This window comes from Pelecanus crispus, chromosome 16 (assembly GCF_030463565.1).
Source record: "Pelecanus crispus isolate bPelCri1 chromosome 16, bPelCri1.pri, whole genome shotgun sequence".
NCBI classification, from domain to species: domain Eukaryota; kingdom Metazoa; phylum Chordata; class Aves; order Pelecaniformes; family Pelecanidae; genus Pelecanus; species Pelecanus crispus.
Window position 1 is genome coordinate 5184757 of NC_134658.1, and position 23274 is coordinate 5208030.

Here is a 23274-nt window from a genome sequence, read left to right on the forward strand (position 1 = left end):
ACGGAGGCGCGCCCGCTTCGCGCCCCTCCCTGCGCGCATCGCTACGGCGGGGAGGAGAAAGAGGGGCGGGGGGGGGGGGGGGGGAGGAAGGAGGGGAAAAAAAAAAAAAGGGAAAAAAAGAAAAAAGGGGTGGGTGGGTGGGGGGGAAAGAAAGGAAGGACTACAAGGCCCGGCATGCCCCGGCGGTGCTGCACGGCTCCCCGGGGTGCCGGATGCTGGCCGTGCCGCTGACAGCGGAGCGGAGCCGCGGTCCCCGCCGCGCACGGAGAGGAGAGAGGGGCAGGGCGCGCCTCGCCGCCGGCTCCGGCTCCCCCCCTTTTTATCCCAGCCCCCACAAAGCCGGGAGCGGCAGAAGGCAAGAGAGAGGGGGGAGGAGGAGGTGGTGGAGGAGGAGGAGGAGGAGGAGGAGGGAGGAGGAGGAGGAAGGGGGGAGGCAGCGGCAAGCCAGGGCTCTGCTGCGCTGTGTCTTTCTTTGCTTTCCGCAGGCGGCGAGCGGCGGAGGCGCAGAGGGGAGGTCGGTTCCCCTCCGCCTCCCGCTCCGCTGCCTTTTGTGTGTGTGAGAGGCGAAGGGGGGGGGGGGGGGGGGGAAGGAGGAAAAAAAAAAAAAAAAAATTAGGGAGGAGGAAAAAAAAAAAAAAAAAAAAAAGCTAAGCGGCAAAGGGGAGAGAAAAGCCCGGAAAAAAATAAAATAGAGGGGTGGAGGGGGGGGAAGAGGGAAGGAGGAAAGCGGAGAGGAAAGAGCAGGCAGGGGACGGAGGAGGGGGCGGGCTGGCAGGAGCGGAGTTGCCTGGGGAGAATGTGAGCAGGAGGCGCTGGAAATGCTCTCGTTGAAGGTGGCGAGCGGTGCCGAGGGCTCCGGGACTCCCGCGGCCGGTCAGGAGGCGGCCCCGCCGGACGGCAGGAGCCTCCCCAAGCGGGCGGGCTCCGGGGGGCTCGGAGTGCAGGAGCCGGTGGGTGAGTACCGGGGACCCCCCGCCTTTGTGTGGGGCGGGGAGGCGGGGGGGGGGCGCACACACACGGGACACCCCCTTCGGGCAGAGCTTTTTTTTTTGGGGGGGGGGGGGAGGCGGCGTGTCCCCCCCCCCCCCCGCCCCGCGCCGTCCCCTCCGCTGAAGTTGCGCGGCGAGTTGGTGCCAAAATTGCAGGAGTTTAATGGCACTTGGGGCGGGGAGGGGCGTGCGGGGGGGGGGGGGGGAGGACCGGGGCGAGCCCCCGACGGTGGCGGAGGGGGGGGGGGGGGGGCTGCGATCTCCACGAGTTCGACCGCCTCCCCCCTCCCGTCCCCCCCCCCCTCCCGCCGTACCCCCCCTCCCCCCCCCCGTTTCCCCGTTGCGATCGCTGAGTGACAGCTGTCAGAGCCGGCTCCTCCGCTAGAAGGCAGGCCGCCGCCGGAGCCGAGCGTGGCAACAACATTTGGGGTTACCCGGCCTTCTCGGGGGACGTGGGGGGACCCCCTCGGGGCAGAGCATCCCACCCCCCTTCCCCTGGCAGCCAGGCCCCGGGGAGCAGCGCGTTGGCCCACGGCGGGCAGCCCCGGAGGGGTTTCGGAAGGTTGGGGGGGGGGGGGGAGTGTGGGTTGGCAGGGGGGGGGTCTCACCCCAGCCCCGCTGGCGAAGTTGCGTGGTCCGCGGCGCAGGGCTCGGCGAGCGGTTGTCGCTTCGGTGCCTGTCATCCCCCCTCTGATTTGTTTTTATCGATCAGCTGATTTAAATCCATCCCCCCCCCCCCCCCCCCCTCCCCGCACACACACACACCCGGCACAGCCCCTCGGTGCTTGCACGGCAACGGGGACCACGGGGGACCGGGGGCTTTTGACGGGGACTGGAGCCACCCCACGGGGTCACGCTAACGCCGGGACCCTCTGCCCACCCCGGGGACGTGGTTGGTGTCCCCAAGGCTGGGGCAGGTGGAGACACCTGGGTCCCCGCTTGTTTTCGTGCCAGGGGAGGACGTGGCCCTGGCTGCGACCAGGTGGCCTCGTGCATCCAGCCCCTCGGCCCGTGGCTGCCAGAACGGCCACCGAAAGCCACGGGCTGAGCTCATTGTGTGCCGCCGCGAGCCCCCGGCGCGCGGTGGAGTCGCTCCAGATTTATCCTGGCGTGACAGAGAGCAGAAGCGAACCCCCGGGGCGACGGGCACAGATCCTGCCCGCTTCGCTTTCCACCCAGACGCCGGCGGGCGCTGGGGGCGCGGGGTCCGAATCGGCGCCCCCCCCCCAGGCCTCCCCCCTTTCCTCACCCCCCCAGGTGTCCCCTTACACTGGCTTCTCCTGCTGGGCTGAGGAATTTGCAGGGGAGGGTGGTGGTGGTGCTGGGGACGGGGAAGGGGGGGGGGGGAAGAGGAGGGCGGGAGGGGGGGGCTGGAGAAGGGATGGCGCGGCGCCAAATTCCGCTCTGCCATGTCTCTGTAACCTGAATAGGCCAATTCCATCCCCGGTGCGAGTCCCCCGGGGCTCCACCGCGCTCCGATGCAGTCAGGCGGGAGGTGGCTTTCGCCCAGCCGCCAGCCTTTCCCCCCCCCGCACCCCCCCCACACCCCGCCTTCCCCGTGAACCACAGTCCGGTTCCCTCCCTCCGTCGTCCGGCGAGCGGACGCCGGCCAGAGCCACCGCGCACCCGCCGGAGCCACCGCATGCCCGCCGGGAACCGAGCCGGCAGGAGGTGGAGATGGCTGGGGTTTTTTTTTTTGTGGGGTTTTTTTTTTGGGGTGGTGGGGGGGGAGAAGCGAAGGGCTGGCACCGTGGCGGGGACGGGGTAGCCAAGGACACGCCGGGAGCGGGGCGGCCGGCGGAGGAGAAGCGATGGAAGCCCGTGGAAGGTTACGGGAAGCCTGGGGGGGCTGGCGCTGCCCTGGCCTCCTTAGAGGAGGCAGCAGAGACCCGGGGCAGGCTATTTCTGCTGAGATCCCGAGGAAAGCTCTGGGAGAATTGTGGGCTTCTATAAATAGTGTGTGTCAGCCGAGTGGAAACAGGGCCTTGAAATGCTCCTGCTATTCTCCCGAGTGCTTGGAACCAGCTCTTGGTAAACAGGGCAGCGGTGGGGAGGGCTGTTTCCTTCTTCCGGGCTCGTTAACCGGAGCGTGGTGGGGGGGGAGCGGGAGGGACGGGGAGGGGGGCGGATTTTTGCCTGGCAATAGGGCCAGGCTCCCCCCTGGGGCCGGCCGGCTGGATGCTGGGCTGTGGCCGAGCTGCCCGGATGCGGGATGGCCCCTGAATGCGTCGCAGATGTCGTCCGTCGTCCCCCCCCGCCCCGCCGCCGTCCCCTCCCCAACCCCGCCGAACTTCGGAGCTGGGATGTGCCGTGCGGTCCGGCTGCGGTCCTCGGGGAGCCGGCGATGCCGCGGGCGGTTCTCGGGGCGTGAGGGCTCGGCTGGCCGGGAGATGCTCTGCAGGCCCCCTCCTCTCGCTGGCGTGGGGGTCCACGGGGTCGCAGCCCGGTTCTTCTGCTCCCCGCCGCGTGTCCGTCCGTCCGGGCTGGAGCTGTTCCTGCTCTGCCTCGAGGGGCACGCGCTGAGCGATGCCTCGGCCCAGCGCGTGTGCCGGAGGACAGGTACTTGGTCCCGTGGGACCTTCCCCAGGCAAACCCAGACACTGGGGACCCCCTCCCTCCGGGGTCTTTGCGTGCAGAGGGGACGCGGGTGACGTGCGTCCGGGGTGTTTGCGTGGCTCCGGGGTGCATCCCCAGGGTCCCAGCACCGCGGGTGAGCGTTTCGGCTTCACACGAGGACCCGGCATCGCGCGCAGCGTCGCGTCCCCTCGCACCCGCGCCCTGATATTTACCCTGTGCCGCAAACGGTGGCTCGAAAGCCGCGTCGTTATTATTTTTCCCTTCAAAATAACACAGAGGGGAAGCAAACGGGGTGCCGCTAAGGTGCCTGCTGTGAGTTTTTAAGGTGATGTGCGGCGGGCTGCATGGTGAGAGGCATCCGGCAACGCTTGCGGTGGGATTTGGCGTTGCAAAGTGAAGCAGCCAGGAGTTCGTCGGGGTGTCGCGGGGCTGGGGAGCCGGCCCCGGCCCCCTGGGCTGGCTGACCCGGGCGCAGGCTGGGGCGCTCGGTGCCGGCGCAGCGGAGCGTGCCGCTCTGCGTGGGTGGGAAGGGGCGAGCGCCAGTCCGTATTTTTTTTTTTTTTTTCCCCTCTCCATCTTTTTTTTTTTTTTCCCCTTTCTTTCCTTTTTTTTCTTCTTTTTTTTTTTTTTTTTTCCCTCCCGCTCTGTGGGTTGAGCGTTGGGGCGACAGACAGGGAAAGTCTGAGCAATGGTCTCCGCGCTGGTGCTGTCTTCAATCACCGCGTCCCAGAATCCCTCGCTCTGGGCCTTCTAGGCACAAGGGCTTACAGCGAAAATCGGCAGCTGCAGCTGCGAGTGAAAGCACAAGAGCCCGGCTGGGTCTTTGGCATCGGCAGGAGAGCAAAAAGCTGGGGGAGGCGAGGAGGGAAAAGAAGGGGGGGGAGAAATGTGCCCTGTGGTTTTTTTCCAGGCTTGCCACCGAGGGTTGTGTTTCAGAGCATCGGTTCCCGGGCGCGGGAAGAGGCGGGAGCGGGGAGGGGGGTGCAGAGCGATGCCTCCGGGGAGCTCATTAAAATCTGTCGGCTCCCCCCTTTTGCCGGCCGAGGGAGGCTGGATACGGAGGGGAAGGAGGGAGGGACGTGCTGGGAAGGAACATGCCTGCAAACCGGCTGCCCGGTGGGGACAGTTCCCGGCCCAGGCAGGAACGCTGGCCCGGGGGCTCACCTGTTGCAGCACGCAGGACGCCTGCGTGCCAGCGGGGCCGTGACAAGGGCGGGCGCACACCGCCACGCCGGGGACTCCCTCCGCGGCAGGGCAAACCCCCCCACCGGCGACGCCGAGCTGGGCTCGAGGTGCGATGAGCTGCCGCGGTGCGAGGGGGGCTGCGGCGGATGGGGCTTGCGGTGGGGGGGTGCTGGGGTGGGGGTGCAGGGGGTCAGCGGGGCGCGGGCAGGCAGGAGGGGGTGTTCGCGGGAGGCGTCGGCACGTGCGCGGGCAGGGTTTGGCGCGCGGGGATGGGGCTGGCGCGTGGAGCTGGGGGGTGAAGGTGGGTCCGGGCAGGTGCTGGCAGGGGACACGCCACGGTGGTGAAAACGCCTCCTTCCCCTCCTCGGGGAAAGGGACAGGGACAGACAGGGGTGGGGACCCCCCCTTCCCCGTCGCCAAAGCCCACCCCGCGCAGGCGTGCGCGCGGGTGAGCGCTGATGCAGCCTGGCCTGGCGTGATGCGGGGAGACGGGGGAGCGGCGAAATGTGGTATTGATCCTCTCGGAGGGAGAGCGAAGCAGTTCTGGCATCCGCCAGCTCCAACCTCTGCCCTTCCCGCCGCTAAACGAGCTCCAGGCGGAGGGAGCAGCATCCCATCCCCATCCCATCCCAATCCCATACCATCCCATCCCTGCGCCGCTGCCGCCCCCGGGGCCCCGAGCCCCGCGCACGCTCTTCGCCTCCTGCTGACTTCAGCGCATCAGCTTGGGCTCGGCGCCTGTACATTCCTCGCAAAACCTGGGCCTAAAATATCTGGAGGAGGACAGAGCGCCTTGGGCGAGGGAGATGAGCTCTTCAGCTGCGGGAGAGAGGGAGGCTGCTCAGCCGGAGGCAACGGGGCCGCCCCGTTCCCTGCCGGCTGCCGGCCCCGCTGGCCCCCTGGGAATTCACTGGGAATAAATCTCGCCCGGCAAACTCGGTGGCTCGGTTTGGGATGGATGCGCCTGAGCAGAAGCAGGGGCAGGAGAAGAGTGTGGCAACCCATGCGCCGCCGGCCGAGTGGCAGGGGAGCGGGGGTGACGGGGAGCGGGGTGACGGGGAGTGGGGTGGCAGGGAAGCGGGGGTGGCGGGGAGCAGGGTGGCAGGGAGCAGGGTGACGGGGAGCGGGGTGATGGGGAGCGGGGGTGGCGGGGAGCGGGGTGGCAGGGAGCAGGGTGGCAGGGAGCAGGGTGACAGGGAGCAGGGTGGCAGGGAGCGGGGGTGACGGGGAGCGGGGTGACAGGGAGCAGGGTGGCAGGGAGCAGGGTGGCAGGGAGCGGGGTGATGGGGAGCAGGGTGGCAGGGAGCAGGGTGGCAGGCAGTGGGGTGGCAGGGAGCAGGGTGACAGGGAGCAGGGTGACAGGGAGCAGGGTGGCAGGGAGCAGGGTGGAGGGGAGCAGGGTGGCAGGGAGCAGGGTGGCAGGGAGCAGGGTGGCAGGGAGCGGGGTGGAGGGGAGCAGGGTGACAGGGAGCAGGGTGGAGGGGAGCAGGGTGGCAGGGAGCAAGCTGGGGCTGGGTGGCTGAGGAGGGACAATAAATGCCGAGAGGGAGGTGCTAGGCGGGAGCTGTGTGAGAACCAGTTTGCGAGGTCCAGATTGGCAGCAGATCCTGAACCAGGAGGAGCTGAGCATCCATACGGCCCCTGCCGAGATCAGACGAGACGACAGCGACTCGGTTTGGGGGAAGAAATTGGAGGCGGGGGAAGCTTTTTTGCTGAAATGAAATTTGAACCCCAAAGTGGGAGGGAAGTGGAGGTGGGGGGCACGGCTCTCTCCACATGGTTATTACTGCTGTTTTCCACCCAGCTGAAAGGAGAATGTAGCTTAATATGGACCCGCGGGGAGGAGAAGCGATCGGGAACGGGGATTTGTCAGGAGGGAGCTGGGAAACAGCGAGAGAGACGTAGAGGTGAGAGTGGCCAGCGCATTGCCCAGGGAGGTGTTTGCAGCCGGGCAGGAGAGGCCGGAGCCGGGCTGGAACAAGGCGCTATTGTTCTTGGCGAGTGGGGGGCCGGCCCGCAGCCCCCCCAGACCCGCAGAGCTGGCGCGGATGCGGGGAAGGTTTTTGGGACTGTTTTTGCTGGTGGATTGCCGGCGGGGAAGTGGGAAGAGCTTGGGGTGTCGGGGTGCACCAAAAAGAGCGGTCGAAATGCCGGGAGAGGCGAAGGGGCGGCGTTGCCGGGGCCTGGCGGGCGATGGGGGGGTGAGGGCAGGGGAGCCGGGGAGAGGACAGGGGCGAGCCGGGGGAGTTGGGGTGCAGCGAGCGGGGAGGGCGGGGGCGGCGGAGCGGGGGCTCGGCAGCCGGGGATCGGCACGGGGCTGGGGCCGTGCGAGCGGCGGCGGGGCAAAGCCCGGTGTCCCTCGGCTGGCAGGTGCGGCAGCTCCTCCTCGACGCATGCGCGGGGCTGGGGAGGGCGAACCGGAGGGGCTTTCCCCCTCGCTGACCTGGGGACCCCCGTCACCCCGCGGTCCGGGTCCTGCTGCGATCCCCTCTTGGCTGTTGGCATCTCCCCAGCAGCCCCCCAGCCCATCGCCGCCATCCCGCGTGTCCCCTCGGTCCCTCGCCCCAGTGCCTGCCATCGCCGCCCTTGGCACACCGCCGCTGCCATCGGCGCCTCGCTTTCTGCCCTCAGCGCCGAGCGCGGAGGTGTTGGCAAGAGCAGCGGCCCCGTCCCGCCGCCGGCATCAGCCGCTGCGTTGCCGCAGCCGCCGGCTGTTCCCCGGGCCACGCCGGTGCTTGGGGACACCCCAGGGTGCCAGCAAGGCGTGCAGGGGCTGGAGGAGGAGGAGGAGGAGGAAGAGGAGAAGGAGGAGGAGGAGGAGGAGGAGGAGGGAGAGACGCGCAGCCCCATGGGGTCTGGGGGCTGTGGCCGGGGAGGAGGCAGCGAGGCAGGAGCCAGCCTTTGCATAGCTCGGGGCGAAGCTGAGCTTGTCCCAGCCCTCCCTGGGCTCCCTGTGCTGTGGGGGGGGGGGGCACGGAGAGACCCCCGCACCCCCCAGTGCAGCCCTGGCATTTGCTCCCCACTTCCTCCCCCCTCCCCAGCTCCCACCTCTCTGATGCTTCAAACGCGGCGATGCCCTAAAGGCAGCAGAAGCACCTTAGCAAGTGCACACTAAATATTTGAACACGCATGGGTGGCTTTGGGTTCGCCGCTGCTTTCGCCCTTCCCCAGCCCCTTCCCCGGCGTCTGCCTCTCTGGAGCCCCCAAATTTGGGGGGGTAACCGCAGGGGCTTCTCCTCTCGTCCAGGACAGGGGTGTAAGGGGACAGGGGTGTAAGCTCGGCAGCTCTCGCTCTGAATTATTTGCTCTGCTCCGACCGAGCGAGCGCGGTGTTCGGCATTGCCGTGCCACCGTGGGTGCGTGTCATCGTGTCCGTCTGTCCCCCCCCACCCCCGCCAGCCCACCCGCTGCCAGCCCTGGACACACGTGGTACCACCACAGCATCCGCACGACGCCCACCTCCCCATCCTTCATCCCCGCGCCTTCCCCTCCTCTTCCTCCCAGCCTCAGCACCCTGCAGCCGGGCCGGGCGCCCGTCGGGGCGGGGGGAACAGCGTTCCCCTCCCCTCCCCGGCATTCCTTGGGAGTGAAACACAAGAGCTGGCAGGGCACTCCTGCTTTCTCTGGCCTCCGCTCCTCCGGTGCCTGAACAAAGCCCTCCTGCCTCTCCCGGGAACCCGGGGTTTGAAACAGGAGAGGCGGCTGGTGCTGCGTGGCAAGGCGAAATGTCCTCCTCCAGCCTATTTTGGGTTTCTAGAGGGGGACGACAGAGGCGGGCACGGTCCCCGCGGTCCCCACGGAGGGCAGCTCCGGCCGGGGTACCCCGGCCGGAGCTGCCCTCCGTGGGGACCGCGGGGACCGTGCCCGCCCCGTGGCATCCTCCCCAGCGTGGGAGATGCCGGAGGGCTGGCCGCTGGCCCTTGGCTGGGTTTTGCATCCCCGCCATCTCACTGCCGTCGTATTGCTATGGAAACTGAGCCCCGGAGAGGACCGCTTCAACCCCAGTTTGGCCCCAGTTTAGTCCCAGTTTGACCCCAGCTCTCATGCACAATCCATGGCGATATAGGTTGGTGTATCCGGACCAGCTTTACCCCCCCTCGTCCTGCGATCCGGGATGATGCATCCCAGAAGGAGCGAGCGCTCCGGCTGCCTTCCCAAAGTCCAACACCCCCCCCCCCTCAACCCTGCAGAACAAAGCCCCCCCCACCCCTCCCCACCGCCCCCGGTGAAGCAGGCCCCTGTCGGAGCGCAGTCCCCGACAGCGAAGGTTATTTTAATGGATGCATTACTTTAAACGAACCCTCCGCCATCTGTTCCACCCCCTAATTACGCATGCAAAAAAAGCCCATCTCACAGCCAGCGCAGGAGAAAGTAAAGATATAAGTGATTTAAATGCATGTATCCGCAGCTCCGCCGGCAGCTGGGCTGGGCTGCGCTCCTCGCCTTCCTCCTGGCTGCCAGGCGAGCCGGGCAAGTTGCAGGCAAGAAGGCAGAGGGATGGTTCTCCTGGGTCCAGCAGCTGCCGACACCTCGGGAAGGGTGGCCGTGCTGCCGGACAGCGGGTGCAGGCAGGGGTTAGAATTTGGTGGCTGCGTCCCCCCGCCGCCCTCCGTTGCCGCTCCCCGCTGCCCCCCTGAAGGTTAGCTCTGCCCGCCGGCTGCCAGCCTCGGCGTGGCAGCGGCTGAGCCTTCAAAGCGTGGGGACACGCCGCCGTCCCCGGGCTGCCGCGGTGCATGGCGGGGATTTGGGGGGGAGCACCCCCGGGCTTGGCTAGGCTCCTCGCCCTGCCGCCGTTCGGTGGCGGCTGGCGCGGGCAGGGTGTCCCGCAGGGCCGGCTGTGGGTGGGCGCAGCCCCCCGCCGCCCCGGGTGACGCTGGGGTGCTTGTCCCCTGGGAGAGGGGCCGGGGAGGGGGTTTTCCCCCCGGGCTGTGCTCAGGGGCGCAGGGCTGTTTCCCAAGCAGCAGCTGCGTTTCCATGAGCCGTCCCAAAATCCAGGGATCCTGGATCCTCAGTGCCCGCAGACCCTCGGTGCGCCCGGATGATGTTCGACCCTGGGGGGTCTTGTCCTTCGGGGCTGCGGAGGGTGAGAGCAAGGTGGGGGGGTCTGAACGAGCCCCCCCTGGAGAGGCAGAGCCCGTATGTGTTTGAAAAACCCCATTTTGAAGTCAGCCTCCCGGTTTGGGGCGTCCCAGCGGGGGGGGTGACAACGCGCCGGGGCCGCGGTGCAGGGGGCTGCGTCCGGCCATCGTCCCCAGGGCTGCCCCAGCGTGACTCAGTTTCCCCCATCCCCAGCGCAAACCCTCTCCTTGTGCCACCACCCGTGGGGCCGGGGTGGGTGAGCGGCGTGGCTTTGGGTGACCCAAGGGTGACAACGCGGGACCGCGACCACCATAGCAGGGCCACCGCCTGGCACCAGAGCCGGCGGCGGTGCTGGGTGCCGGCATCCCCCCCTCTCCCTCAGTCTCCCTCTCTCCGTGCCTGACTGCAGCAGATGCGCCAGCTCTGCAGGAAGAGGGAATTAAGTTGGGCTGGAGGAATTTTAAAGATTGCTGCAGGCCTGAGGGTCTTAGATCCCCCCGCGGAGATGGGCAGTCATGCAGAATTAATCCTATCGGCAGCCTGGCTCGGCTTCAGCCGGTGCAGAGCTCCAGGAGAGCGCGAGGGAGCGCGGGGGGCGATGCTGGGGGCGGCTGAGCGAGCCCCGGCGCCTCTCGGCGTCGATGGGAAATTAATAATGAAAAATTAAAAGCCCCAACTCAGCCTTCCCCCCCCACCCCCCGCCTCCCCAGCCCGGAGGTGGGACTCGTGGCGGGGGGAGGAGGCGGGAGGATTCTGCAAAGCTTAAGGAAAACCTGTTTGCCGTAGCAAACGGAGCCCGGTGGTGTGAGAAAACGCCGGGGCCACATCCTGCTCTTGGCGAACGGTGCTGTGGTACAGCCGGGGCTCTGCCCCCGTGCTGCGGTGGGGGGGGGGGGGGCTGGCTGGGTCGTGGGTGGGGGCACCCCTTTGCTGCCATCGCCCAAACCCATCTGCAGCGGGCGCGTGCGGTGGCAGGAGGCAGCTCGGGGGGCCACGCCGGCGCGGGGGACACGGGGCCGCACCGGCCGTCCCCAGGGTCCGCACCAGCCCAAGGGGACGCCAGGGTGGCAGCTGGGTGCCCCGTGGCTCTGCCAACCCCACGGGCAGCCTCGTCCCCGGCGTCCCCCCGGCCGCTGGAGCTGCGGTGCCACTGTGCCAGCGGGCTCGGTGGCTGCGTGACGCCGGGCAGGGTGGCCCGCGAGGGCTCTGCAGCTGCTGCCGAGCCCTCTGCTCCTCCGGTTTATAAATAATGCAGCGCCGAGGCGTGTTGGCAGCGCCGCGCACACGCCTGCAGCCCCGGTGCGGCGGCGGGTGCTTCGGGGGCGAGCGCCGGGTGCTGTCACCCTGTCTGGGTGACACCGGGCTACGCCACCCCGGCAGGGAGGAGGCGAACCCCAGTGTCCCCGCACCCCCTTGCTCCCCCACGCCGTCCCCCAGCCCCACATGCCCGGAGTGGGTGGTGGCGGTGGCGGGTGACCCCACGCGCGGGGACGTCCCCGCGCCTCGTAGCGGTGGCGCCGATGGCGGCGCGCAGCTTGCACGGTTGCCATGACGATGTGCCGGCGCTAACGAACCCGAGTAAACATTAACGAGGGAGAGCCCCACGCGGGTGGGAGGGTGGGGGGCCGCGGTGCTTGGGTCTGAGGACCCAGGCGTCCTGCGGGACTGGGTGCTGGGCTGGGGGGTCATGGGATCGTCCGTGTGTCTTAGGGTGCACCCAGGAGCATCGCCCCGGATGCCTGGGTCCCCTCTAGGCGCTGCGTGAGGCTGCATGGCCAGACTGGGAGCTCTGGGTGCTGGGTAAGGTCCCTGGGGGCAGGACCCCTGGGTCCCCTTCCCAGCTTGGGGGGCACCCACCGTGGGCAGGTCCCAACCCCGAGGACCCAGGGGTCCCGTCCCGCCTCCGTGCAGGCGCGGCTGCAATGCGCGGCACCGCTATGCAGCACTGGCCGCCATCACCCTCTCCATGCAGCACCCATGGGTGCAGGCGTGGCGGTATTGGGGAGGTGCAGCCACGGCCGGGTGCCCCCCCCAGGGCTGGCGGGGAGCTCGGGGCGTTCCTGGCAGCAGCTGCCACGCGGCCCTGCCACCGCCGCTGCCTGCAGTTGTCACCATGACTCAACTCCCTGCGTCCCTCCCTTTCCTCCGGCCACGCCGGCACAGGGACCCGCGCCATGGTTTGGGTGGGGGTCAGGGTGGGGGTCAGCCCTCCCCACCAGCAGCCCCACCGTGCCCAAGGTCCCCTCCAGCGTTTAATGGCGCTGCAGCTCATTAAACAGAGGTGCAGGTGCCCCGGGTACCTTCCTCCTCCCGGAGGGCTCTTAATGAGCGGCTGCTAACGAGCGCCTGCGCTCCCCGCTCGCCTCCCCAGCCCCGGGAAGAGGCTGATTGGCGAGCAGGCACCCGGGAGCCATGCACGGGCTCCTTTCAGGGGCTTTAAGGGGTTGAGTGACCCCACGTCCCCCGCCGCTTTGCTGTGCCGCGGCCTTTGCGCCGTGCACCAGGGGCCCACGTCGCCGGTGCCGGATGGTTCACCAGCTCGATGCCAGGGTGCGCCGATGGCTCTTGCAGCCCCGTCGTCTGTCAGCCCGAGAGTGGGGGCCGAGAGCGTGGCAGCTCCCTGCCCGCAGCCTGCCTGATTCTGCAGCAGAGCACCGTACCTGGGGAGAGGGCTGAGCGCTGTCACCCTCCTCCCCGGCGCGCGCGGACGTGGCAGCGCCGCGGCTCACCCTGCCTCCTCGGTGCAGGGCGGCTGCGGGATGTGCGTCATGGGCACCTGGTGCCCCGTGCCTCAGTTTCCCCTCCCGGGGACACAGGGTCCTGGGGGCAGGCGCCGGGGCTGGGCAGGCATGGGGGGGCATGGGTTGAGGCTCGTGTTGGTCCCCCCAGCCCCATTTTTTGTCCGCATAGTCACATCGTACAAAGCCACCCCACCCCTGGGGAGTCCTCCTTGGGTCTGTCTGCGCGGTGGACTCCGGGGGGGCTGTCGGTCGAGGGTCCGTGGCTCTCGTGCACCCCAAAAATAACCCAGTGGCACTGATGCAGGGGTGCAGGTCTGTGGGTGCCCCAGAGGAGGTGGGCTGGGGCCCGCCTGGCTGGGGGGTCCCTTGGGCTCGTCCCCCTCCTTTGGGGGCTGCAGGGGGGCACAGCCCATCCCGCACAGAGCCATCGACCTGCTCCGGGGCTGGGTCCCCCAGCACCCTGCCGAAGGGAGCCCTAATCCTCTGTGACACGGTGCCCGGCTCCGCGGTGGCTAATTGCAGTGTCCCCAGCTGAGGATTACGGTTTAAAGTGGGGAAGGAGCAGCGGGAGCAGATGAGCTCCCGAGCAACAAAGCTCCTGTTTCCCTGCAAAGCGACTTTTATTAGGGGTATAATTAAAAGCTGACAGGAGGCAAAAATCACGGGGACGGCCGGGGCGAGGGCTGGGGTGAGGGATGAAGCCACCCGAAGGTCCCCGTGCCCCCCCAAGGCATCCGACCCGCCAGCCCCCCTCTCCGACCGCAGCATTTCTGGCAGGGCAGGAGGCAGCGAGGTGCTGGGCTGGCAGAGGAAATCCAAACTCGGCCCCTATGAAAGGGGCTTTGTGTGCCCGGGAAGGAGCAGCCCTCCTCCTTTTTCTCCTCCTCCTCCTCCTCCCCGGCCACAGGGCCGCTTTCCCGCCTGGGGGTGGCCTGGCCGTGGTTGCCGGAGGGAAACTGAGGCACGGGGCAGCACGGCAGCCCCATGGCCTCCTGTCCTTCCGCAAGAGCTTTCCTCTGTCGCTTACACCCGCGGCATCGGCAGGGCCACGCGCTGCAGGTGAGCCGGTCCCTGGGGACGTCCTGGGCTCCCCCATGGGTGCCCCAGGCGCTGCCATCCCTGCAGGGTCCCCAGAGTGGGTCCTCCCTGGCCAAGGCTCTGGGAGCAGGGAAGGAACCGCGGGGACAGAGGGACATCGCGGGGACAGAGGGACATTTTCGCCTGTCCTCTTCATGCCTCCGTGATTGCCTTTTCCCCGGCACCGCCATCTGCCTCAGTTTCCCTTTCTGCCCTTGTCAGCGCCATGGCTGCCGTCCGGCATGGCAGGACCCCGGATCGCTCTGGGGGGGTTCAACCCGCGTCGGTGGCCCCGGCTGCCCCCGCGGACGTGGCTGAGGTCCCCTGGGAAGGGGCACACATTGCAGCACCCGGTATTTTGCACATCCCTGGGCAGAAGCTCTCAGGAACGTCCCTCCCGTGCTGGTCGGGTCCCATTGCAGAGAGGAGGGTGGGTGCAGGCAGGGCCCCCCGGCTGGGTGCTGGCCCACCGGCTGCCTTGCCCCGGCCCCGGCCCCGGCGGGCGGTGGGGGGCTTGTTCTTTGCCTGGACAGGAAGACGAATGAATTCCATTACGGGATCGCGATTTTATTCCACGTGTCAGGGAGCCTGAGATTAACTTGCTCACCAGGCTGTGACAAACCCAGACACCCCCGTGCACGCGCTCGGGCGCGGGGGCTTCGCACGCTCGCCGGGCACGGAGCTGCCTGAGACCCCGCCGTGCCCCCCGGGGCAGGCAGGGCCGTGCCCGTCCCCGCTGATGCCGGTTGGGAGCCCTCCCGGCACCTGGGAGGGTGGCACCGGCCAAGGCAGGGGCCTGGTGCTGCCACCGTGCTGTCCCCTGTCCTAGAGGTCCTTTGGCCACCCGAGGATGCAGGGCTTGCAGCTGAGCGAGGGGTGAAGCATCCTCCCGGTACAGCTCCTCAGCACTGTGCCGGGAGGCCGCGTGCTGCCAAAAAATGGGCTAGGAGGAAGGTGGGGAGGGGGACACGGGGGGCTCGGGGGGCCTGTCATGGTGGCTAGCGGTGCCGGGGACACGGCAAGGCCAGTGGACCGCTCTCATCTCACCCCAGCCGAGCGGCTGCCCGCCCCGGGAGAGCGCGTCGGGGCCGTGCATCCGTGTCGGGGCTGTGCAGCCGCGTGCACGGAGCCGTGCCGTGCCGTGCCGTGCCGTGCCGTGCTGTGGGGCCGGCTGCTCTCCCCTCGCTGCCCCCCCTGCGCGGGCGCAGGCAGCTGGCTCTGTTTGCTGGAGGCTTTGCACATTCCAGTTCGTGGGTCACTCGCCTTCGAAACCTCTCCGGGGACGGAGGCAGTTGGGAGCTGTAACAAACAACCCAAGGGCTCCAATGACGCCCGCGCCCAGCGCTGCCTGCCAGCACGGGGGGGGGGGGGGGCTGGGAGACAGCCCCCCGCTCCCCTGGGGTGCCGGAGGGGAGCTTTGGGGTGGTGCTGGAAGCTCCCAGTGAAAATAACTGGGGAGGGGGGACATGCCGAGCGGCTCTCCTTTGCAGGACGTGGGAGTGATCGCTTTTTGGGGAGCGGTGGGGTGCGCGGGAGGGATGCTGCGGTCCCCTCTGCTTACGGGGTGTCAGGGCTGGGGTGCAGAGAGGGGTGCCGGCAGCGGGGCGTCCGTTGGGATCCGTTTGGGAAGGGGTCGGGGAGCCGGCGGGGCACGGCGCGGGCAGGAGGGCGGCGCAGGCAAGCGGGCAGCCAGCTTGGGGTGGCCGGGCTGGGGCTTGCGCGGGCTGGTTAATGTGTCCAGGAATGTGCGTCGGAGCCGTCCCGGGGAGATCAAGGGTCCGGCGGAGCGGCGGGAGCGCGGCGTGGCTCGGGGGGCCGCAGGGCCGCGCGCCGGGGAGGCTGGGTGGCGCGGGGAAGGTCAGCCTTGGCCAGATGCAGCCACTCCACCCTCCTCCAGTGCTTTGCACATTAATGCAAATGCACTGGCCTGAGTGGTTCATTAGCAGCATGTGGAATGGAATAATGCATCCGCATCCCATTAGCCTAATGAAAAAAAGGGAGCCGGCACCTGGAACAAAGCTGCCGACTCTTGGCTAGTGCTCTGGCTCAGCCATGCTGGGCCGTGGGGCCCCCCCTTCCCTTCCCGTCCCTTCCCCTCCCTTCCCTCCGCCACCGTGACTATCGCCTGCCCGGTCCTCCGAGCATCCTCGAGCATCCTCGCACCCAGCGCCGCGTTCGGGGACACCACCTCCAGGACGTCGCCGTGGCGGGGTGCAGCCCCGCGGGGACCCCAGGGTGGGCACAGCCGGTCCCTCTGCATCCCAAGGTGGGGGGGGGGGGCCGAGCCGGGAGTGCCGCAGAGGCGCTGGCCGGGTGTCGGTGCCGGGCGGCGAGATGTCCCCGTGTCCCTGGGGCTGGGAGCGGGGAGCCTGAAGGATTAGAGGAAACATTGCCAAACAAACCAGGCTGTGCCGGAACCAATTAGCCTCCAGCAGGCAGAGTTTCAGATGCTGTTATTTCTGCCTCTTCTCTTTTCTCTCCCTCCTTCTGTCTCCCCCTTTCCCCCTCCCCGGCCCTCCCCAGCCCCTCCTGCCCGCCCCCAGCATCTCTGCTCTCGCCATTCCTCTCCGTGTCGGAGCTTGTTTTGGGCACTGGCTCTGGAGTGAGTCATGCCGCGCGTAGGGGATTTTAAAAGCTTTCTGCTGTCGCTGGGAAGCCGGTTTGGGCTGCTCCGACGCTGGGGGTGGAGCGCGATGCCTCGCAGACAACCCTCGTCTGGGGAACCCAAAAAAATCCCCCACCCCGGCGCCCCGAACCCCCGGGGTCCCACGGGCCCCCGCTTGCCGGGGCCGGCTCGGTCACCCCAGCCAGCGGTTGAGTCACAGCCGAAACTTTCGAGCCGTTGGAGCTTCCTCCGCCGGGGCCCCTCTCCGAGGAAGTGGTCTGCCGGGGTGTCGAGCCCGACGGGGCGGTTGCCCTGGCCCCGGCGGGTGCAGCACGCAGGCGCTGGAGGTTGAAGCGTGGGAGATTTTTTTTTTTTTTTTCCCCCCCACCCCTCCCTCCTTCCCTCCACCGCCGCCTCCGCCAGCCCCGTTGCCAAGCTCAGGGTTGGGGGGGGCCCTTCGGCGTGACCCTCCTGCCGGTCCGCAGCTGGCCCCGGTGTCCGTCCCCCCCGCCGCCGCTTCATCCTCCTCCTCCTCCTCGCCTTGAGCTGCGCTGCTGAGGGACTGCAGCTCCTGTGGATCAGGAGGAGATTTAGGTCAAGCGCTCGACTGAGTCGAAACAGCCATCTGTGTGCGGAGGAAACCGGCCACCCAGAGCCCCTGGCGCGGCCGGCCCCGGTGCTGCCGCCAGGTCCCGGCACCGCCAGCACCCTCTGAACCCTGCGGCCGGGCACGCAGGCTGCCTTTGTCTCCGGCGAAGGGAAAAAAAAAAAAACCAACAAAACCCCACCCAACGAATAAATAAATGGGGGGAAAGAAAAAAAAAAATCCCCCTGCCCACCCCTTCCGTCACCCCCGGCTCTGCCGTGGGCATCGCCGCCGAGCGCCGGGAAGCTTGGCACGGAGCGGCAGCGGCATGGCTCCAAGGTCGGCCTGACACGCCGCGGGAAGGTGCGCGCCCAGGGAGGGAGGCCAGCGGGAGCTGGGCTGGGGATGTGGGTGCCGAGGGCCGGAGCTGGCCCCGGGCGCCCGCGGTGCAGGCAGGGGAGCGCAGGGCGGGAGGCGCAGGCAGGAGGGAGGTGCTGGCTGCCTGCCCGGAGCCCGGACTCCTGGGTTCCTGCAGGAACAGGGTGGAGCAGGAGGAGGCCGGGGAGCTGGTGTCATCCTGGCTGCGGCGGGAGGGAGCGTTTCCCTCGCCGGGAGGGTGGGGGGGCTCCACACGGACCGCGGGGTGCGGAGCTGCTCCCCGCCTGCCGCCGTGCCTCAGTTTCCCCAGGCGGGGAATCGCTTGCGGAGCAGCCCGGTGCCGGCAGCGTGGGCAGGCGCCCTGGCAAGGTGGGGAGCCCCAGATGCCCCTTTGCACCCCGCGCCGGGGCGGGGGTGGCTGCGGCCCCTCCTGCTCTCCACCTGCCAGCTTCTTCTCGCTTTCTCCATTTCCTTCCGGAGCCTTTTTTCACTCGCCGGTGTCTCTGTCGCTGCGCCTGTGCACACGCCCGTGCGCAGGGAGAGGAAACGCCGCCGGTGCCGTGGGAGGGCTGGCGTGCGCCGGACGGGACTTCCCGCCACGGTCGGTTCGGCGTGGCCCAACCGTGCAACAAGTTGTGCCCGGTCTCGGGCCGGAGCCCGGCCAAGCGTAGGGATGCTCCCCGGCACCTCGCCCCGTCCGCTGCCCGCCCGCTGCTCTGCCCACGCCTCGCCGGGCCGCTCAGGAGCCCGGCGATCTGCCCGTCGCGCTTGGTAAGGAGCTTTGCCCGCAGCCTGTTTGCATGGTAATCCTGCCTTGGCCGGGGGGATTATGCGTGGGGAGAGCTGTGGGGGGCCCAGAGCGCCCAGCGGCTGGCAGCCGGCTTTTGGAGGTCGGGTTTTCCCTGGTTGCTGCGGGTTTTGGTCGGGAGGGTGATGGGGACGTCCTCGCACCGGAGCGGGTCCCACCGACTGGGGACCGCCGGCGTTTGCCGCTGGCTCGGCCGGTCAGGGGGCAAAGCAGGCAGGAGCTGGGCGTCTCTGCAGAGCCTCAGCAGGCAGAGTGCTGGCAGCCCCGTGCCGAGCCGTGCCGGGGCTGGGGCCGGTGCTTCCCTCCGGCGGGACCGCGGCAAGCGTGCCTGCATCCTTCACCTGCATCCCTCCCTCCCCGCAGCGCGCTGGCGTGGCAGCGTGCAGGCACGTGCGGGCAGCGGCGAGGCGAGGCAGCTGCGAGCGGGGACATGCAGGCTGCGTGCGACGGAGGTGGGGATGAGGGAGTTGGGCTTGGGGATGGGCTCTGATCGGGGGTCCCGTCCCGGCTTCCCCACGGCACCGCGGCCCCGGGGGGGCTCGGAGGGGGCTGGTGGATGCCGGGAGCTCGGCGGTTCTTTATGGTCTCAGAGGGCTCCATTAATTCTTTAAATATCCAGCCTTTCCAGGTGGGTTTTGTTGAAAATTAATTTCCGGAGCTATTTTAATTTTGCTGTATTTAATTTGCTGTTTATTTTAATTAATTAACGTCGGGAAAATCTCTTCTCCCGAGCATCCTGCAGCCGTCTGGGGTGGCTGCACCCAGGAGGCGAGAGCAGGGAGTGTCGCGGGGGCGAGGGGCACTGGCAGGGAGGGTGCCCGGCCCCCACGGTGCCCACCCGGCTCTACCGCACCCGCGCCGACCTGCCTGGGCGAACGGGCTGTCGGCACCCACCCGCTCGCCGGGGTGGGCATGGGGAGGCGGCAAGCTGGGTCTCTTCCCCGCTCCAGGCCTCATCCCGGGGTTTGTTGCCGGCTCCCCAGGATGGTCATTGCATCTCCTGGTTGGGAGATGGCTCGGGTACCGCTTGCAGCCACCTTCCTCTTCCTCCTCCCACTGCTGGCTGCGGACCTGGGGGTCCGGCATCCATGGGGATGCAGCGTGCAGTGGGGCAGCCGCGCCGTGCTGTGCTGTGCCATGCCAAGCCGTGTCAAGCGGCAGAGCCCCGGTTTAAAAGCCCGGCATGGAGCTGTTTCAACCCACACCCACGCAGAGGGATTCGGGGCTGAGCTCAGCCTCGCGCTCCCATCCCCGCATCCCCCCCGGTGCTCGATGCTCCAACCCCGGGGCTGACCGGACCCCTGCGAGGGGGTCCCTGGGGGAAGGCGGGCGAGGAAGGGGGAAGGGATGGAGCCGCCTTCCTCCAGATCAAGGCCTCTGGTCTCTCGCATGTCTAGACGCTGCCACACACACCTAATGTGGTTCTTGGCAGGAGCCGCGGCTGCTCTCTTGAGGTTAATTGCTGCGTGCGGAGCTCTGCAGACAGATAGCCCGGCTCTGTGCTGCCCCCAGGATGCCCGCCTCGCCCAGCTCCTGCATTGGCTGCAGCCCCCCGGGATGCTCAGACCCCCCCCAGGGATGCTCGGAACCCTCAGGGGATGCTCGGACCCCTCCAGGGATGCTCGGACCCCTCCAGGGTAGAGAAGCGGATGCGGGATGCGAAGGAGCTGCTGCTGTGCCCAGCTGGGCAGTTTGGGATGCAGCACTGAGCAATGAGGGGGGGTCCCCCCGTTTTGGGGAGCAGGCAGGGATGGAGGAGAGGTGCTGTCGGCGCTTTGCAAGGGGCACCGGCGGCCCCCGGGGCTTTGGAGCCGGAGCAGGAGAAGAGTTAACAGGCTCTCCCTCGCCGGCTCGGCGCTGCTGCCGCCCTCCTGCCTGGGCTGCTCTTGGCAAGGCGGCTGGGCCAGATAAGGGGAAGCGTGGCGGGGGGAGCCGGACAAAGGCAGAGCCTTATTCAGCCTGCGTGGTCGGATCCAGCCTCCGGAACGGGAGCCGGGGAGAGACGCGGCGGGGACCGGGGTGGGAAGAACCGTTTCATCCTCCGGCCCCAACATCTGGTGGAAAGGAGGGCTGGGGAGTGGGGAACACCGGGGGTGCCGCGGGGATGAGCCCTGGGGCTCGGCCGGATCCGGAATCCTGGGATGGGCTGGATGAGCCCGTTCCGAGCGGCTGCTCCTAAAAGGAGCCCAGAGGTGTCCAGGACCCGCAGGGAGCTCAGGGCAGGCAAACACCAGCACCTTCCCGGGAGCACCGCGGGTGACCGCTGCCATAATGCCACACTCAGAGCCACCGGCACCATGAGCCCGGTCCCCGTATGGCCCCGTGTGTGGGACCGGCTTCCCCATGGCAAACCAGCACCTTGCCGGGCCCGTTGCTGGCTCCCACGTGCCGTCGTCGAGGCCGGGCGGTGCAGAGCAGGGCTGGAAGTGGTGCATCCCAAGATGGGAAGCACATTGGGTCACCAGAGAGAGATCCCCAAAGTGTGACGTCCCCTCGCCTTGCGCACGGCTGGCGCTGGCGTTGGGGTCCGGGCTCGGTCCTGTGTCCCGGAGCCATGTGGGGGTGAGCTCCAGCCCCGGGACCTGCCCTGCACAGGATCCCTGGGGAATTGGGTGAAGGTTTCAGTCTGAGCTGTGTTTTGGTTTGGGGTTTCATCATGTTTTCATGGCAGGGAATTTCCGTTCCTAACCAAAGACAAGAGAAAAAAAAAAAAAAAGAAAAAAACAAAAAAAGAAAAACCCCAAAAAAACCTGCATTGATTTTTTGCCAAAAAAATGGGATGTTTCCATTCTTGTTTTGGCTTTTGGCAGCCCCAAACTGCAGCCAATGGAAGAAAATATCTGTGTGGAAATGTTGCTGGCCTCCTCTGCGCAGTGCAATGGCTGTTTGAGGGCCGGCCGGGCTGGGACCTCCTGCCCCTGCGGCTGGGCGGCTTTGAGGGTTTTGGGTGCGGAGGGAGACTTTTGGCATAAGGAGAAACTTGCAGAGAGCGTGAGAAGGAGTGCGGACCCTCCCAAGCGCGGCGCCGGCCACCGCTCCTCCAGTGCTCTCCTCCCCGCGCCGTGCTCTTTGCAGAGGACATTGCCATGAGAACGGGATCGTTGTTTTGTGGGGAGCATCGACACGGAGCAGGTGAGCGGCTGCAAGGACACCGGTGGCACATGGAGCTTGCGGTTCCCACTTGTCCTTGCAGCGGGTCGCTCTCTCCTCCCCAGCTGGCGGCAGAGCCACGTTTGGCTCCGGCGCGTGCCGTGCAACGCCGTCCTCCCGCTGCGTGTTGCCTCCCCTCCCGGCATCACCCAGCCTCCCCCTGCCACCCTGCTTCGCCCCCCGGCTTTTGGGGGACCCTCTCTGGGGCCGCGATGCTGCGGCGGGTGGGGTTGGGAGGAGCGGAGCGGCCGCTGCAATGCTTAAATGAGCTTGGTTTTTTGGGTTTTGGGTTTTTTTCCACCCCCCCTCCAGTCCATGCTAGGAAGAATTACAGTCGCCCAGGCATCTGTTCTGGCAGAGTCGAGCTAAAGAGCTTGTCCTGGGCTTGGCAAACCAGCCGGCGCAGCCGACAGCTTTTCCAAGGGCAGCCTTGGCGGATGCGGAGCAGCAGGTTGACATTGCAGGGAGAGGAGCAGCTGCGCCGCAGGCACCGGCCCCGCGCCCCTCTGCCCCTGCCTGGGTGGGCTGCGGGGGTCCTGCGGGGAGGATGGGTTACGGAATGCTGCAAACCCCTTCCCCAAAAAGTAGCGTCCTCTGGCAGGTCTTTGTTCCGAGCGGGGAGGAGGGCGGCCGGCGCCAGCGCATCCCGGGCTCCTCGTCCCCGGGCAGGGGGGACGGCTCGTGGCACCCCGCACCCAGTGCAGGCAGAGCCACGGCGCAGGGCCGGCCGTGGGAGCGGGGCAGGATCAGTCCCTGAGCAGCCCCTTGCGTGCCCGTGGGAGTGGGTTGCAGAGCCCTGCAAGGCACCATCACCAAAAAACCCCCCGTTAGCCGCTTCTCACATGTGCAACCGGAGAGGTCTCCCGGCGTCCCCAAGCTGCGCAGCCTCCCCCGTCGCTGCCACCCCATCCCCGCACCCCTCGCAGCCGCCCCACGGGTCCCGCCATCCCCTGCCGTCCCCGGGAGCACCGTGGGTGGGTATGGCGGTGGCACCGGGAGATGCCAGGAGCACGGTGTGCGTGGCCGGGAGCACGGCCGCCCCTCGTTGCCTCCCCCAGCCCCTGCCATGCCCCAATCCTGCCCAGGCCTGCGAGCGCAACCACAGTGCGGGTAATTAGCAGTAAATCTCCGTGTGCAGCTCTGCTCATCAGCTCGCGGGAGCTGGGCTCAGCACGGTCGGCAGGGAGGATGCTGTTTGAAGGCACCTTTGCAGCCGGTGCCCGGCACGTCGCCATATCGGCGGGCCGTATCCAGCGGCAGCGGTCGAGGCAGGGGGAGGCGAATCGGTGCGGCTGGGCAGGGAGGTGGGGGAGTCCTGCCGGAGCGCCCGGCTCGGAGCTGGAGCGTGTCAGGCACAGATGGGATCGTTGGTGCTGGTAAAAATTATCCAGCCCCTCTTAAAAACCCAGGCGCAGCAACCTGACCCTGCAGGCTCCGGTGGCGGCAATTCCCGCTGGAGCGGCGTCGGCGTTCGCTTCCCCTGCTGTTACCGTCCATCCCTGGGCCGGGAATGAGGGCCACGGCCGCCCTTCGCGTGCCACCACGTCCCCACCGCCTGGTCCCAGGCGAGGTGACGCCCTCGCCTTCCCCCCTGCTCTGCTGGGGCGCGGGCTCGCTCCTTCCCCCAGCCCTGGGACGGGCACCCTGACCCCGCACCCATCCCAGCCCCGGTGCTGCCGGCGCTTGGGTGAACCCCATCCCGGCGGGCACCGCCGCCCTCCGATCCGATCCACCCCGCACAATTTCCTATTTCTTTCTTAATGCGCCCGAGCCTCCTGTTTGCTTTTTTAACTGCAGTAACCACAAGAGGGAAGTTTTGGAGCAGTACGAGCCCAGCTCCGCTGGGAAGGGAGAGCCACCGCGACGCTGCCACCCATCACCGCGGCACCGCAACCCGGCGCTTCGCCGGCACTGCCGGTGGCAGTTCTGCTCTCCATCCCCCTCTCCCTGCCCCTCATCCCCAGCCCCTTTTCTCTTCAGGGCGGCGAATTTGGGGCTGGTTCGGCGTCGCCAAAGACACTCAGGCCCCCCCAGCGCCGATCGATCGCTCTGCTCGCTCCCGCTTGCTTTTTTTTCTGTTTGTTTGCAGCCGCTTGAGG

The 23274-nt window shown here is 68.0% G+C and overlaps 1 protein-coding gene across 1 annotated transcript in view; it reads left to right on the top strand.

Annotated features, from left to right (window-relative positions):
- Nucleotides 1–818: 818 nt before the first annotated feature.
- The window catches only part of AHDC1 (AT-hook DNA binding motif containing 1), a 52584-nt gene continuing 30128 nt past the window's right edge, over nt 819–23274 (top strand). Inside the window, exon 1 of the mRNA XM_075722073.1 lies at nt 819–954. Coding sequence (XP_075578188.1) covers nt 819–954 — 136 coding nt within the window. The remainder of the gene's footprint in view (nt 955–23274) is intronic.